At 37.7% G+C, this 15,434-nt stretch overlaps 1 protein-coding gene across 1 annotated transcript in view; it reads left to right on the top strand.

Annotated features, from left to right (window-relative positions):
• The window catches only part of LOC124721124 (unconventional myosin-Va-like), a 49,183-nt gene that overhangs the window by 14,894 nt on the left and 18,855 nt on the right, over positions 1-15,434 (top strand). The window contains exon 3 of the mRNA XM_047245940.1: positions 15,255-15,377. Coding sequence (XP_047101896.1) covers positions 15,255-15,377 — 123 coding nt within the window. The remainder of the gene's footprint in view (positions 1-15,254; positions 15,378-15,434) is intronic.

Raw genomic sequence — 15,434 nt, 5'->3', positions numbered from 1 at the left:
TATGATTCAAGAAAGGAATTGGGAATTGCAATTTTACATTTCATGATGCCAGAAATGCATTCTCATTTGCTGTGTGCTATGCAAGGTTCATATTGTATATACATGAACAATTGCTGCATGTTTCTCTTGTGTAATTTTTGCGGTTGTAAATCTGAATTGTTTTATGAGACTGCAATGGATTTTCATGGCATAGAGAAGCTGTGTGGAGCTGAAAATTGGATTATTTGGAAGTTTGCAGTACAAAATTTATTACGTGCATCAGACGGCGCATACAAAGTGTGTATTGTCAATGTAGGAAAACCGGTGGCTTTGCCAGCGGATGCAACATTGGCACAAATAGATGTGTTTAATGCTATGCTAAAAACATGGGACAAAGCTGATCATGCAGTGAGTCAGATTATTGTTAGAACTGTAGAAGCAAAAGTCATGGCATTGTTGGTCACATGTGAGAGTGCACGAGATATGTGGGACAAGCTACATCCCATGTTTGAGCAGAAAACAAAGCAAGCTGCACATTCTGTTCAGGCAGAATTCTTCAATTTTTACATGAGTTCAGGTGATGACATGGTGACACATCTCGCTCGTTTTGAAAACTTGGTTCTTTGAATGCAGCAACTCAATGTGAAACGTGATGAATCCTTGTTAATGGTGTGACTGCCTGATACACTGCCTGACAGTTATAAAAGTCTACAACACTTGTAGTGGGCAAGATCTGAAGATCAACAAACACTAAAACATTTCATGGGTGTGTTAACTTCAGATGACAGTCATCATGCTTGTCGGAGGGAGAAAGAAGACGAGGTAGTTGCACTTTTTGCTACCAAAGCAAACATTAAAAATGCAGAGGGCACCACTATGAGGAATGTTACTTCATCAAACAAGTACAAAAAGCCTACAAATGAAAAGAAGGCCAAATATTTGGGTTGTGGTCGATTTGGCCATATTAAAAAAATATGTCCAAATGTAAAACACAAACAAAAAACTGTCCACAACCAAAATAAAAGTGATTTGCCTGACCAGGCTTTCATTGGTGAAGTAACAAGTGCAGAATTGAACAAGGACTCGTGGATCACTGATTGTGGAGTGACGAATCACATGGCTAAGAAAATTGAGTGGTATACATCATTTACTAAGTTTGCAACACCACTGCAGATATGCATGGACAATGATTTGACTATGAACGCACTAGGAAAATGGACTATTTATTTTGAAGCTTTTGTTGATGGAAAATGGAAGTTATGCCATATAGATAATGTTTTGTATACCCCAGAAAGGCGAAGAAATCTGTTTTCTGTATCATCTACTATAGACAAGGGATTAGACTTTTATTCATTGAAAGACAAGTGTGAGTTCCGAAACAATGGCATTCTAAAAGTGTGTAGCATATGTAGTGGCAACTTGTTGAAGATGTTGATTTGAGTGACAAAACAAATTCAGCCTTGTGATCCTGAGGTAAATCTTGCACCAAAGGACTCTCTGCAACTTTGGAATGAATGCTTGGATCACCAGAACAAACGTAATGTCCAACAATTCTTGAAGCAGCATGGTGTTGAAGTTTTGTGATGCATGTGTTAAGGGGAAGCAGCATTGCAACAGTTTTCAGTTATGACAGCAGTGTGCCACACAACCTGGAGAAGTGATTCATGCTGATCTGTGTGGACCTATGGAGTGTAAATCACTGGGAGGAGCAGAATATTTTGTTTGCTTCACTTGTGACTTTTCAAGATTACACATGATGTATTTTCTCAAGCAGAAGTCTGAGACTGCAGAGAAGATTGCAGAAATGGTGAGCATTGTGAAGAATTTTTGTGGTCAACTGCCAAAAGCATTTCAGTGTGATGGTGGACGAGAATTTGATAATACTGAAGTTAAAAGATTTGATGAAATTAAATGGCATACAGCTCATCATCACAAATCCTTATACTCCAGAACAGAATGGATGTGCTGAGTGCACCAACAGAACAGTTGTGGAACTAGCTTGAACCATGTTGCTAGCTCAGGGCCTGCCTAAATTTTTTTCGGGCAGAAGCAGCAAACACAGCTGTTTATGTGTTAAACAGAACTGGTACAAGTTGTGTGGATGGCTAAACACCTTAAGAGGTATTCACTGGAAAGATAATACAGCTAAATGAACTTCATATTTTTGGGGTGAAGTGTTTTGTTCATATTCCGAAGGAAATGTGAAAGAAACGGGATCCAAAACGAAAACCAGGAATCTTTGTTGGTTATTCCGATGGCATTGATGGCTTTTGAGTGTAAATTGAATCAGAAAAAATTGATTATTCAGAGTATCTACATCTACAGCTACATCTACATCCATACTCCACAAGCCACCTGACGGTGTGTGGTGGAGGGTACCTTGAGTACCTCTATCGGTTCTCCCTTCTATTCCAGTCTCGTATTGTTCGTGGAAAGAAAGATTGTCGGTATGCCTCTGTGTGGGCTCTAATCTCCTGCAGAGTCTTCCACTGGAGTTTATCTATCATCTCCATAACGCTTTTACGATTACTAAATGATCCTGTAACAAAGCGCACTGCTCTCCGTTGGATCCTGTCTATCTCTTCTATCAACCCTATCTGGTACGGATCCCACACTGCTGAGCAGTATTCAAGCAGTGGGCAAACAATCATACTGTAACCTACTTCCTTTGTTTTCAGATTGCATTTCCTTAGGATTCTTCCAATGAATCTCAGTCTGGCACCTGCTTTACTGACGATCAACTTTATATGATCATTCCATTTTAAATCACTCCTAATGCGTACTCCCAGATAATTTATGGAATTAACTGCTTCCAGTTGCTGACCTGCTATATTGTAGCTAAATGATAAGGGATCTTTCTTTCTATGTATTCACAGCACATTACACTTGTCTACATTGAGATTCAATTGCCATTCCCTGCACCATGCGTCAATTCGCTGCAGATCCTCCTGCATTTCAGTACAATTTTCCATTGTTACAACCTCTCGATATACCACAGCATCAGCTGCAAAAAGCCTCAGTGAACTTCCAATGTCACCCACAAGGTCATTTATGTATATTGTGAATAGCAACGGTCCTACGACACTCCCATGTAGCACACCTGAAATCACTCTTACTTCGGAAGACTTCACACCATTGAAAATGACATGCTGTGTTCTGTTATCTAGGAACTCTTCAATACAATCACACAATTGGTCTGATAGTCCATATGCTGTTACTTTGTTCATTAAACGACTGTGGTGAACTGTATCGAATGCCTTGCGGAAGTCAAGAAACACAGCATCTACCTGGGAACCCGTGTCTATGGTCCTCTGAGTCTCGTGGACGAATAGCACAAGCTGGGTTTCACACAATCATCTTTTTCGAAACCCATGCTGATTCCTACAGAGTAGATTTCTAGTCTCCAGAAAAGTCATTATACTCGAACATAATACGTGTTCCAAAATTCTACAACTGATAGACGTTAGAGATATAGGTCTATAGTTGTGCACGTCCCTTCTTGAAAATGGGGATGACCTGTGCCCTTTTCCAATCCTTTGGAATGCTATGCTCTTCTAGAGACCTACGGTACACCGCTGCAAGAAGGGGGGCAAGTTCCTTCGCATACTCTGTGTAAAATTGAACTGGTATCCCATCAGGTCCATCGGCCTTTCCTCTTTTGAGCGATTTTAATTGTTTCTCTATCCCTCTATCGTCTATCTCGATATCTACCATTTTGTCATCTGGATGTTGTTTTTGAACCTAAGAAAACTGGTGGGACAATGGTGTTACTCCCAAGTGAAATAGGCAATGAAGAATTGAAGAATCATGAAGATGCAAGTGTGTTTAAGGAACCTACAAAAGAAAGTTCTAGTGAAAGAGAATTGAGAAATAGGCAACAACTGAAGAAACTGCCTGTGTGCAGTGTAGATGCTCTTTTGTATGCCACTCTTCAGCTAGAGCAAATGGCTTTCACCATCCACCTCTGGTGCTGTTCTCAAGGACAGGCTACCAGCCACACAAACATGACCTACCTTCTCCTCGTCCAAACCTCTTAGAAGGGTTCATACTGGGGAAGAAATGGGCAATGCTTGTAGACAGTGTTATACTGTAATAACTCTAGATACCAAGCCCAGGTGCTTGGCAAGGATATGGGAGTGGCAAGGACCCAGCATGTGATTTGCATGTGATGTGTATGCAGACTGATTATCTGACTTACCTGTGTGTTGGCACACAGCTTCAAGATAATTCTGCTGCCACTGGCTGGGCAGCTGCAACAGTCCAATGGGCCCTGAGTTGTACTGTCTCAATGCCGACCTACAGCCACAGCCCATTTGCTGCCCATTCATTAGAGAAGCCCATCTGTGGGTGCCCAGCCCAAGATCCCAAGGTAGACTTCAAGGGACCACACCATGCCCCACAGCTGTTGAAGCCAGTAGCCACTGAGGAGTCCTCGCTATTCACATGTGTCATTGCTGGCTTGTGTAGCACCACTCTGCAGTGCAAATAAGTACAAGAGAACATACAGATTAGTGAAAATAAAAGTGGTGAAAATTGAAAATTTGTGGTAAGGCCTTATGGGACCAAACTGCTGAGGTCATCGGTCCCTAAGCTTACACAGTACTTAATCTAACTTAAACTAATTTATTCTAAGGACGACACACACACACACACACACACACACACACACACACACACACACACACACACACCCATGCTTGAGGGAGGACTCAAAACTCTGATGGAGGGGGGGACTAAAAGTGATGAGGTAATTGTTGACAACATAGGGCATTGTATGAGGGTTGCCCAGAAAGTAATATACCACATTTTTTTTTTCTTCAACAATTCTTTATTGAACATAATGAGAACTACACAGACAAAAGAATGGTGCTTTATCTACACACCCTATTTTTTCACATAATCTCCATGCTGTTCTATGGCCTTCCTCCAGTGCAAAACAGGGGCATGAATGCCCTGTCAGTGACAATCCTTGTGCTGGTGGGGAAGCCAGTGCTTCACTGTGTGCACTTCCTTTACCACTTGACAGATGCAGCACCAATTGCCAAGTCGTAATGCACCTGTCCTCATGAATGACAACATCAGCTCATTGCAATGTGTGAGGTGTGATAGCCGTGGATGGTCTCCTCAACCACTGCAAATTGTGGAGCTCCGCCAAACCTGCAGTTAATTTTATTTCTGTTCTCATGGGTAAACTGTGGGCATATTTTTCCAATATGTTTATGACATTGCTTGAATTTGTTCATGAGTAGATGACTTTCAGTTAAATGAGGCATGCCTGAAGTTATCAGGATAAATGCATGCCTATGTAGAATCTGTGGATACAATGAAAAGTGCAGAAAGGTTTGATGTTCTGGTAAGGGTGTTGCCATAGAGTTATTTAGACAAAAGGTACATAAGATAGTACAACAAATTGTCTACAGAGGCAAGGGGAAGACCTTGAAATGTTTATGAATAGTATCTGTACAACGTTGTTTTAAGAGAGGGAATGGAGGTGAGACCAAGATATGTGATTATCAGAGGCATCAGTCCACAAATCAGAGGTGAGGTGGAATTGGCATTACTTTCAACCATGCATGAGGCAGTTTGGTTAGAGCTATTATGCAAGGAAGGCAGGCAATTTGTTTTGACTACATTATGCAGTAATGATCAGTGCCATATGTTTACATACGTGTTAAACTGTTAGAGGTGCAAGTGGCTGGGACATATAGGGTGATTGTAATTAAAGTTAAACTTTCAAAACACTGTAGAGATAACACCACTGGTCAGAATGACATCAAATTGAAACAGAATATTATCAGAGATGGGGGGAAATGTATGGCAGAAGAAAAAAATAGTGTGAAAATTAATCAATTGACGACACTGTATGTGTCAGAATGCATAAATGAAAACACCTGTCATGCGCACCACACATTGGAATTTGGTATAAGCACACCAGGTACACAGCTTTTCCTCCTCTCACATCTGCAGTGTTTGCCACAACTGTCTAAATGCAAGATTGCACTCTGCTTGTAAAGCTGTATCACAAGAATAAGGACTGTGTACATGTCACTCTGTAGAAGTTCTAGACACTGAAGGGTTCTAAAAAAGGCGTTGGTCTGATGACTGTGATGTGTCTGGAGAAAATGATTCAGAAATTCAAAAAGACAGGTTTTTTGGTGTGCCACCTGGTAAAGGGGGGAAACAAATTGATTCGATGTCAGTGAAAGCAGTGGCCACAGCAATGCAGGAGGTGATGAGTGGTGGTGTGCAAATGTGTAATGCACAGAGAATTGCCCAAACATTCGACATACCCATGAGCACAGTACATAAAAACCTACATAGCATCCTTCTTTCCTATCCACTCAAAGTTACACATGTGCAAGAGTTGGTTCACGTTGACCTGCCAGAAAGAGAGACCTTTGCTTTATAATTTCTTGCTCACATGGAAGTGAACAATGATTGCCTGTGGACAGAAGAAGCCCACTTCCATCTGACAGGATATGTCAATACACAGAATTGTCAAATATGGGCAATAGAAAATCCACACGCAAATCAATCAGTACCACTTCATCCTGAAAAGGTCACTGTGTGGTGCAGGTTTACGGCATCATTTATCACAGGGCAATATTTTTTCGAAGAGACAGGTGCTTCCAGTCCTGTTGCCTGTACCATCACTGGTAAGCGCTAGGAGTGTCTTTTGCACAACCATGTCATTCCAGCTCTCCAACAGATTGAATGTGTGGATGGGATCATTTTTATGCAAGATGGCACACCACCTCATATTGCAAATCCAGTTCAGCAGCTGCTGAAGCGCCATTTTGGAAATGCTAGAATTATCATCTGCCATTTCCGTACAGCCTGGCTGTCCAAATCTCCTGATCTTCCTACAGGTGATCTTAATCTGTGTGGCTTCTGGCTGTGGGGCTATCTGAAAGATGTTGTGTTCAGTGATCCAATTGCAGACTTAGCTGCGCTGAAGGCAGGCATTGCGCAATACATTCTGGAAATTAATAATCTGATTTGATTTTGATTGATACTTGTTATACAGTTTTTGGCCACAGGACAATTTAAAACTGATGTGATTGATGTTTTTTATGCAGTTTTTGTACTCAGTACAATTAAGAACCGATGTGATCAACACTTTTTATGCAGTTTTTGGCCTCAGGACAATTAAAAACCTATTTTTGCCACCCCATGTGATATGACCTTGCCATGGTGCATGTGCTTAAGTAATTAACAGTATCAAAGCTGTACACCCATGCACACTGAGTAGTACAGTTCGTTTACTGTCAAACGTACACCTTAGGCATTGTTGTATGATTCATTTGTCATTTGCAGTTGGGCACTATTAAATTATGATGCTTACTGTGACATCTATTGCTACATTTTGTAACTATTTATTTTTCTTCTGTCATATGTTTCTGCCCCTTCTCCAATAATATTCTGTTGCAATTTGTCATCATTCTGACCAGTGGTGTTATTTCTACAGTGGTTTGAAAGTTTAACTTTAATTATAATCAACCTGTATATCTGACACATTTCATGCACCTTGGTGCATCCACTGTGGTGTCCCCAGCCGTTGAGCACTATTTCATGCGTGACACCACTGTGGTGTCACCAGATGGCAGAGTGTTAACAGTAATTATGAATATTGTGATTCTCACAGCCTATGCATTGGTTTCTATAATAAAGTTAAGGAATCAGCTTGTACACTAGACTGTACCACTGATCCATTCCATCTCAATGTGTACACATAAATAAGTCAATGCAGTAGTTTAAAGAAGCTTAAGGTACCAAAGTTTGTTTTATTAATTGTTTGTTACTTTTGCTATGTGCTTCATGTGATTTCTTATGACAGTTACTTATATAACATGAATTTACAACCATCTTCCATCTTCCCCATTAACCCTGAACACTAATGTTTGCTAACCCTTTATGAGAGCATGATGTCTGGTATGCATCTGCCCCCACTTATAACAGAGTGTCAATGCAACTGAAGTGCCACTCAGTGATGAGGTCAGTGACTGTTTTTGTTCAACTGTTGGCACTGCAATTTAAAAGGTTCCATCCATATTAAGTTAAATTATTTTAAGCTCCTTATTGCTGCAGTTTGGTTGCAACCTACTAGTTCCTTCATTCAATTATCTTGCACAGAACTAACTTCTGAAGACATCATTGTGTAACAAAATCTGTATAAACATGGTTTCAAGAAAAGAATTTAAAAGAATTTATATTAAGCTTTGAGAAAAGAATTTTAGTAGCCACAAAACTTAGTATTTGTATCTCATATAATTTTTGTTTACAAATTTTGCTTACTAAAACATTTGATGACTCTCTTTGGCATTAACATGAAGATTTATTAGTGACAGCTGGGTGGTAGCATGCTTGCCTCCCACACACTGGGCCTGGGATCGATTCCTGGCTGGGTTGGAGATTTTCTCCACTCGGGGACTGAGTGTTGTGTTGTCCTCATCATCCTTTCATCCTCATCACCGGCTGCAAGTCACCCAATGTGGCGCCAATTGAAGTAGGACTTGCACTTGGCAGCTGAACCTGACTGGGACATCCCGGCCAACGATGCCATATGATCATTTCAGTTTTTCCATCAGTGGCAGTGAATATGAAGTGAAAAGTAAAAGTTGTATTGTTAATTCTCTGGTGATGAATTAAATAAAAACAAGTTAAACTGATAAATACTGCACTCTTTGAATGTGAATACAGTAGCTTTACCAATTTAAAAAATCAACACTTGTCACATGGGAATTAGGCAGGTCTCAATGATAAACAATACTTCATGCACTACAAATTTGGAAGCAGTGTCTGGTGGCTAATTTCGCTGTTGTGAGGGTTATGTACTAAGTACTTTATGCTTTTAGACTCACATTGCCAGTGTGAAAATCTCATTTGCTCAGTAATAAATATTTGGATGCTCCACAACATACTCTACAGGAAAGTTAACTAGGAGGGGAAGGGGGGGGGGGGGGGCAGAAGCATAAACCTTCAAAATTTCACATGCATTTAACTAGACACAATGACAAAGATTATAAGTAGACCAACAATTCCAACACAAGAAGCCACAAACACGTAGATAAGTCAGACTTGAGCAACATAAGCTTGTGAGTCAGCATATTGGTACAATTGTATTTAACTTCAGGATAACCAGTCAAAGAGCTGAAGTTTGGCTTTCAGAAAGGGAGATTAATGGAAGATGCAGTCATATCAGTGGTTGAAAGTTGTCACTCTACATCCCGTAAATATGTGATTCAAATCATAGAGGACACTCATTGTGCCTTTGATGACTTGTGGTGCCCCTCACTTGTACTTCATCTTCAAGTGTATGCTTGGAGACACTACATAATCAGCATAACAATAACCCAAAGATGTTTCACATGGCTCCTTTTTCAGGCCCATTTGCTGAGAGAAGAAAGAATGATTTTCCTGAATCCTTCTATTCTTTATCTAATCACAAACCATGTTCTGGCTTCCTAGGTCATTGTCAAGTGATAACCGAATTTCGCAACCTTAAATATAATGATGTGCCACTTACATCATTCACACATACATGCACTTACATTACACACATACAAGAGATACACAAAATGATATAGAGAGTTAACAAAAGCAAATATTACATTTTTTATCATATGCAAATTGTTACATCTGAAAATAGTAATCTATGTAATTAAATGGCTAAAATGGTCACCTGGCCACCCCATCACCTGGTCAACCAGTCTCTCTTACTGGTTGTCTGTCTTACGACATCCACGGGCAACACAAAATTTTTTTCTGTTTCAAATAGTTACTGACTGAATTCAAAAATTGTAGATGCTATCATAATATACTCATTAAGAGTATCAAATACTAACAAAGAGATAGAGGGGCTGGCCAGTACTTACCTCAGCTCAGTACAGCTGACAGATACACAAAACAACAGAAAATTTACGTATCCTAGCTTTCGGAACTTTGTTCCTTCATCAGGGAGGAGTATCTTGTATTAAAAGTTTAACACAATGACATAAGTATTACAGTTGGAAACTATAAATATGTCTTGAGGCAGTGTAACTCATGGTGCACAAATTACCTAAATTATATTCATCCAGTATTCGAGAATAAGAGCACTTAGCAATGTCCAACAGACTTTATTTACACTTGAAACTTTTTTCTTGTTTGCAATCCCCACCCTCCAAACAACACACATACTAAATAGTCAAAGGAAAAGATGTTTATTGATTACTACATTTTTAATTGTTGTGTAGTAAAACTTCAGTGTCATGCAAAATGTTTCAATTTATTAATTTTATTTAGGCAGTCAGTGCTTCTTTCAATAAGACAGCTTGTTCAATTTGTTTATGAAAAATTTCAGATTGTGTAAGACTAAGAAAGGAAATTCATAGCTAGGCCATAAGTTGGTCCATAATAACTGTTATCAATTTGGAAATAATTCTATTCTACACATGCTTGAGTAGCAATGATTATATTGTGTAATACTACGTATTTAGCATAGATTTCTGCAATAGATTTTTTTAATGTCTTTACACTGATCAGTGGAAATATTTGTATTATGTCTAACAAAATTAGTTAAAATTATATATAAAAACAAAGATGAGGTGACTTACTGAACAAAAGCGCTGGCAGGTCGATAGACACACAAACAAACACAAACACACACACAAAATTCAAGCTTTCGCAACAAATGTGAAATATGTCTGCTTGTGTCTGTATGTGTGGATGGATATGTGCATGTGTGCGAGTGTATACCTGTCCTTTTTTCCCCCTAAGGTAAGTCTTTCCGCTCCCGGGATTGGAATGACTCCTTACCCTCTCCTTTAAAACCCACTTCCTTTCGTCTTCCCCTCTCCTTACCTCTTTCCTGATGAGGCAACAGTTTGTTGCGAAAGCTTGAATTTTGTGTGTGTGTTTGTGTTTGTTTGTGTGTCTATCGACCTGCCAGCGCTTTTGTTCGGTAAGTCACCTCATCTTTGTTTTTATATATAATTTTTCCCACGTGGAATGTTTCCTTCCATTATATTGATAAAATTAGTTAAAACCAATATATATTCAGTTTTATTCACAAGAGTTATGAAAATCTTGTATGAAATGTAAGAATGAGTTTTATTTTCTTTTTTATGTAACTTTGTTCTTCCCTAGTAAATATCAAGGTCTAGAGAAGTTGTACTGGAAGACATATGTCTGTTATGTAGATATGCCAAGAAATCAAGGAGCCATAGGATTCACAATTATATACATCTGGTTGTTGGTTTCAGAGACAAAATTTTTTGCATGGTGTTATAGTGGTTTTATTTAATTGTCGAATGCTGCATCTGGATTTTCATGCAATTGCTAAAATTCAGAAGGATTATGGAAGTGTTTGATTTGGTGGGTTTGTTAGCCATAACATTGTTCAACATCAGTTCTTTCTTAAACATGAAGAATCCATTAATTTCACCACATGAGACACCATAAGTACCAGCAGCAACACTTTTCAAACCTTGAGCTAACAATAGACTTGTAGAAAAGTTTTCCTTTAACATGAGTTTAATGTCTACTCAGCGTTTACAGAAAAATGGGTACTTCTGCTTGGTCCATGCAAGATGGCAGCATCCACAGTCACATACCAGCAGTTTTCAATTCTCTTGTATGTAGACTCCTATTTGTTCCATTATCCAAATATGCTTTTCAAACCAAATGCAGCTTATTAAATTCAGTAACTGCTATAGTTCTGACCTGACTGACAACATTATGCAAAAAGTGAAAATGCTTATAATTAAACCACTGTTGAACAGTGGCCACCAGGAACTAGTCAGTAGTTACAATAGCTAGAGCACTATCTCATACACTGACAGAATTTCCAATAGCCTTGCAAAAAAGTTGATCTCATAACCACAGACCTGTTTTCTACAATAACAATGTAGCTAAATTATTATTTAATATTAAATATACTATGAAATCTTTAGTCCAGAGTGATTTCTACAAAATCACCTCCAAGTACAGTGGAAAAGTATAAGTTGGTCAGTCAAGCACATCTGTGGCAATTTGGCTGTTGAAACAAGAGAGAATGTCGAGACTAGCAAAGACAGATTCGAACTTTGCAGAACAATTTTTAAGAGAAAACCATGCATATGGCATATAGTGTTGCTAGCAACAAGATAATACTACTAAAAATGGTTTAAATCAATAAACATATGTCACAGAATGCCAGCTTACTTGTAAATGAACAAACATAATTTCCTTTCCCACTTTTTTAAATTAAGGTTATTTTTTGGTTATGTTACAACAGTGACCAGATTCAGAAGGATGTAGGTTGCGGTAGTTACTGGGAGATGAAAAGGCTTGCACAGGATAGAGTAGCATGTAGAGCTGCATCAAACCAGTCTCAGGACTGAATACCACAACAACAACAACAACAATAGTGACACCCTTGGTCATCATTTTATCTGCAGTTCTGACAGTTAGTAACCTAAGTTATGATGACCTAAGAAGCTAAAACCTGATGTGTGATCAAATAAATAATAATGCTTGAGAAAACATGAAAATAATATCAGAAAGCAATTAATTTCCTGAATGACTGCCACTGTCAGAGTATTCAGTTAAACTTACAAAATAGCTTCAATAAATTAGAATCATGCTGGAAATGTACTGTAAGTTTACAAATAAAGGGAGGTTCAACAGCAAATGTTAGACATTTGGCAGAATGAGTAGAATACTTTGACAACATATTAAAGAGCAACATATTGAAGAAAGATTGAAATGAAAATATTTTCAGTCAACCAGAGGTATCATACATTTATTTATAGGGCATACCACATATCTTGTGACCCAGGAAAGGGTTAACGACACCATTGTATGACTGTGGATGTGAGAAGGTTGCTCCTTAACATGTCACATATATGCTGATTAACCAAAACATTATGACCCTACCTACCATGACATTAAATGATCTCTTGTGACATAGCAGGCATATGACATGGAAAGAAAGTACATAAGTGGAGCAGAGATGAATAGGAAATCATTATAGCACGGATACTGGTTGCAAATGGGGGAAATCTACTCACATAATAAACATTGAAACAGGACAGGTTGTTATGGCCTGTGCCAAGCAATGAATATCTCAGAAACTGGGAAGCTGTTCAGCTGTTCGTGTGTACCTATGGAAAGCTGAGAATATCAATGGAAAGTGGTTGAAGGGTGATAAAACCATGAGTATGCAACTATGTGCTGAAGCACACCATTCATGGCACTGTACATTGTTTGCTCTTTTCAAAGGATTGCTGGTATTTACTGGATGTTTTATGAATTTCACAATATATCTAATCTTCTTTGTTAAGTGTCATAGCAATCTGGTATTAGCAGTACCAGTGAATCATCATTTATTGAGTTCATTTACCAAAGACGTCTGAAAACAATGATTAGTTACATGCAGTTCCAATAGAAATACATAGCAAATATAATTATTAAAGCCCAGGATATTGACAAAATACATCAACAATTAAAATCTATGTATGAATATCAGTATTATTTTGACACTATACTGATATTTATAATATATCAATGTATCAGTGTCATCTGTAGCTATTCATTTCAGTGAGCACAAATGATTGTACTATGACCAACCTTATCAAAATACTCATATATGAACAGCATTTTCCCATCATTTATTAATTTCAGCGGTTTAATAGCACAATGACTTGGGCCGAAGTATTCGTGCAGGGAATAGTAAGAATTCTGTAGGAGAAAAACCTTCATTTGTGGGAACCCAATTGTTTATTTTATTTATTTACTTATTCAGCAACTGTAAATTTGTGTTGTTGATCCCCATAGACTTTTCTGAACAGTAGTCAAGCACATCCCTGTGACATAAAAACTGTTCATCTGTTTTTGTTCACTCAATCTTATAAAGGACTCATCATAAATTTTCTACTTTTTGCAACTTATTTCTTTTTGACTCTTACTTTATCACAAGTGTTCCATTCTTTTATGACTACCCTGATTACAGAGTATTAAATTTGAAAAGGAAATGGGAATGTAAATAGCTATTTTTTAACAATTTTCCATAAGCTGTTGTGTAAAATGGTACTTCAGGTGTTTCAGAAACCATATAGTGCCAACTGACACCAGAGTCATAAGAAATAATGAAATACATGAACGAAACACATGGAAAAATGCAAATCTGCATGTTTTACGTACAAACACTCAACTGTGTAAAAAGGGACCTTTCCACATGGGCCTCCAACTGTTCAACAATCTTCCCACTAGTGTTAAGTCTATCGAAGACAACATAAAATTTAGCAAAGGCGTGAAGTCATATTTGTTGTTTCGCTGTTTTTACTCTGTAAATGAGTACTTAGAACAGTAATCTTGCTATGTGTGTTAAATTGTAAACATTGAGCAATATAATACTATAGGCCTATGTTAATATATGTTAACAATGTTAACTGATATTTTCCAACATCTGCAACACACTGTGTACCATCAGATCACATGAAATAAATAAGTAAATAAATAATGCTCATCCTCCAGAGATTAAATGTGAAATAGCCAACAAATCTACATTTAAAGAGCTTCTGAGGCAATTTCTTTTAGCCATGTAATTTTACAGTTTGGAAGAGTTTATGAAACACAGTGAGAAACTTCCTTAAAAAGAAATAAGATGTATTATCATATAAACTGAACATTAAGCTGTACATTCTCTTTTAGTGTTAACTGCTTATATTTAACTCTCTGGGTTATATGACATTTTCATATTTACTTTACTATGTTTTATACTTTGTAATCTGTAGGTGTAAGGTTTCTCATTTCATCATATTGTTTTATGGATCATTGTCATAATTATGTAACTTTCTAATCTTTACTTGTAAACATAGTGTATAAGTACTTGCCATTGACAGTGTAAAAATTGACACACACTACATCCATGTGAAATTCTCAAAGTTGGATCCATAGTGTAGGAAATAAATAAATAAATACCACCAGAGATCTACTTAGTGTGACATAACTCAATTACAATATGAGTACCAACTTTCTATAAACTGTAAATTCCATAATTGTTGTGTAAGCATCTATTCAGTTCTGACGTTCAGTACAGATGAAAACATAGTACTTTGTGAACTTATATAATATTTTAAATAAGGTAAACTTCAGCATTCAAGAATGACACTTTGCTTTTGTTTTTATAGTTACTCAAGGCATACTGGAAATTAATTTGTATTTTTAATTTTACAAATATTTGGAAAAAAACACAGTTTCATATTTTTATTGTGATTTATATAGTAGTATGGTTAGTTTACTATTTGTTCCAGGATTCCATGAAGCCAGAAACTTTACAGCCCATAATTCAGGCATCCCACTTGCTAGACGCTCATAACCTGGATGAGAATGTTCAGAATGTATGTGATATGTGCGATAAGCTTTCAGTGGTTCAGGTATGTATTCAAAAATTAATTGTATCACTGTTTTAAATTGGTTTCAGTTGTCATTGA

This window comes from Schistocerca piceifrons, chromosome X, assembly GCF_021461385.2.
Source record: "Schistocerca piceifrons isolate TAMUIC-IGC-003096 chromosome X, iqSchPice1.1, whole genome shotgun sequence".
NCBI lineage: Eukaryota > Metazoa > Arthropoda > Insecta > Orthoptera > Acrididae > Schistocerca > Schistocerca piceifrons.
Note: the sequence above shows the minus strand (reverse complement) of the source record. Positions and strands in the feature narration are given on the sequence as shown.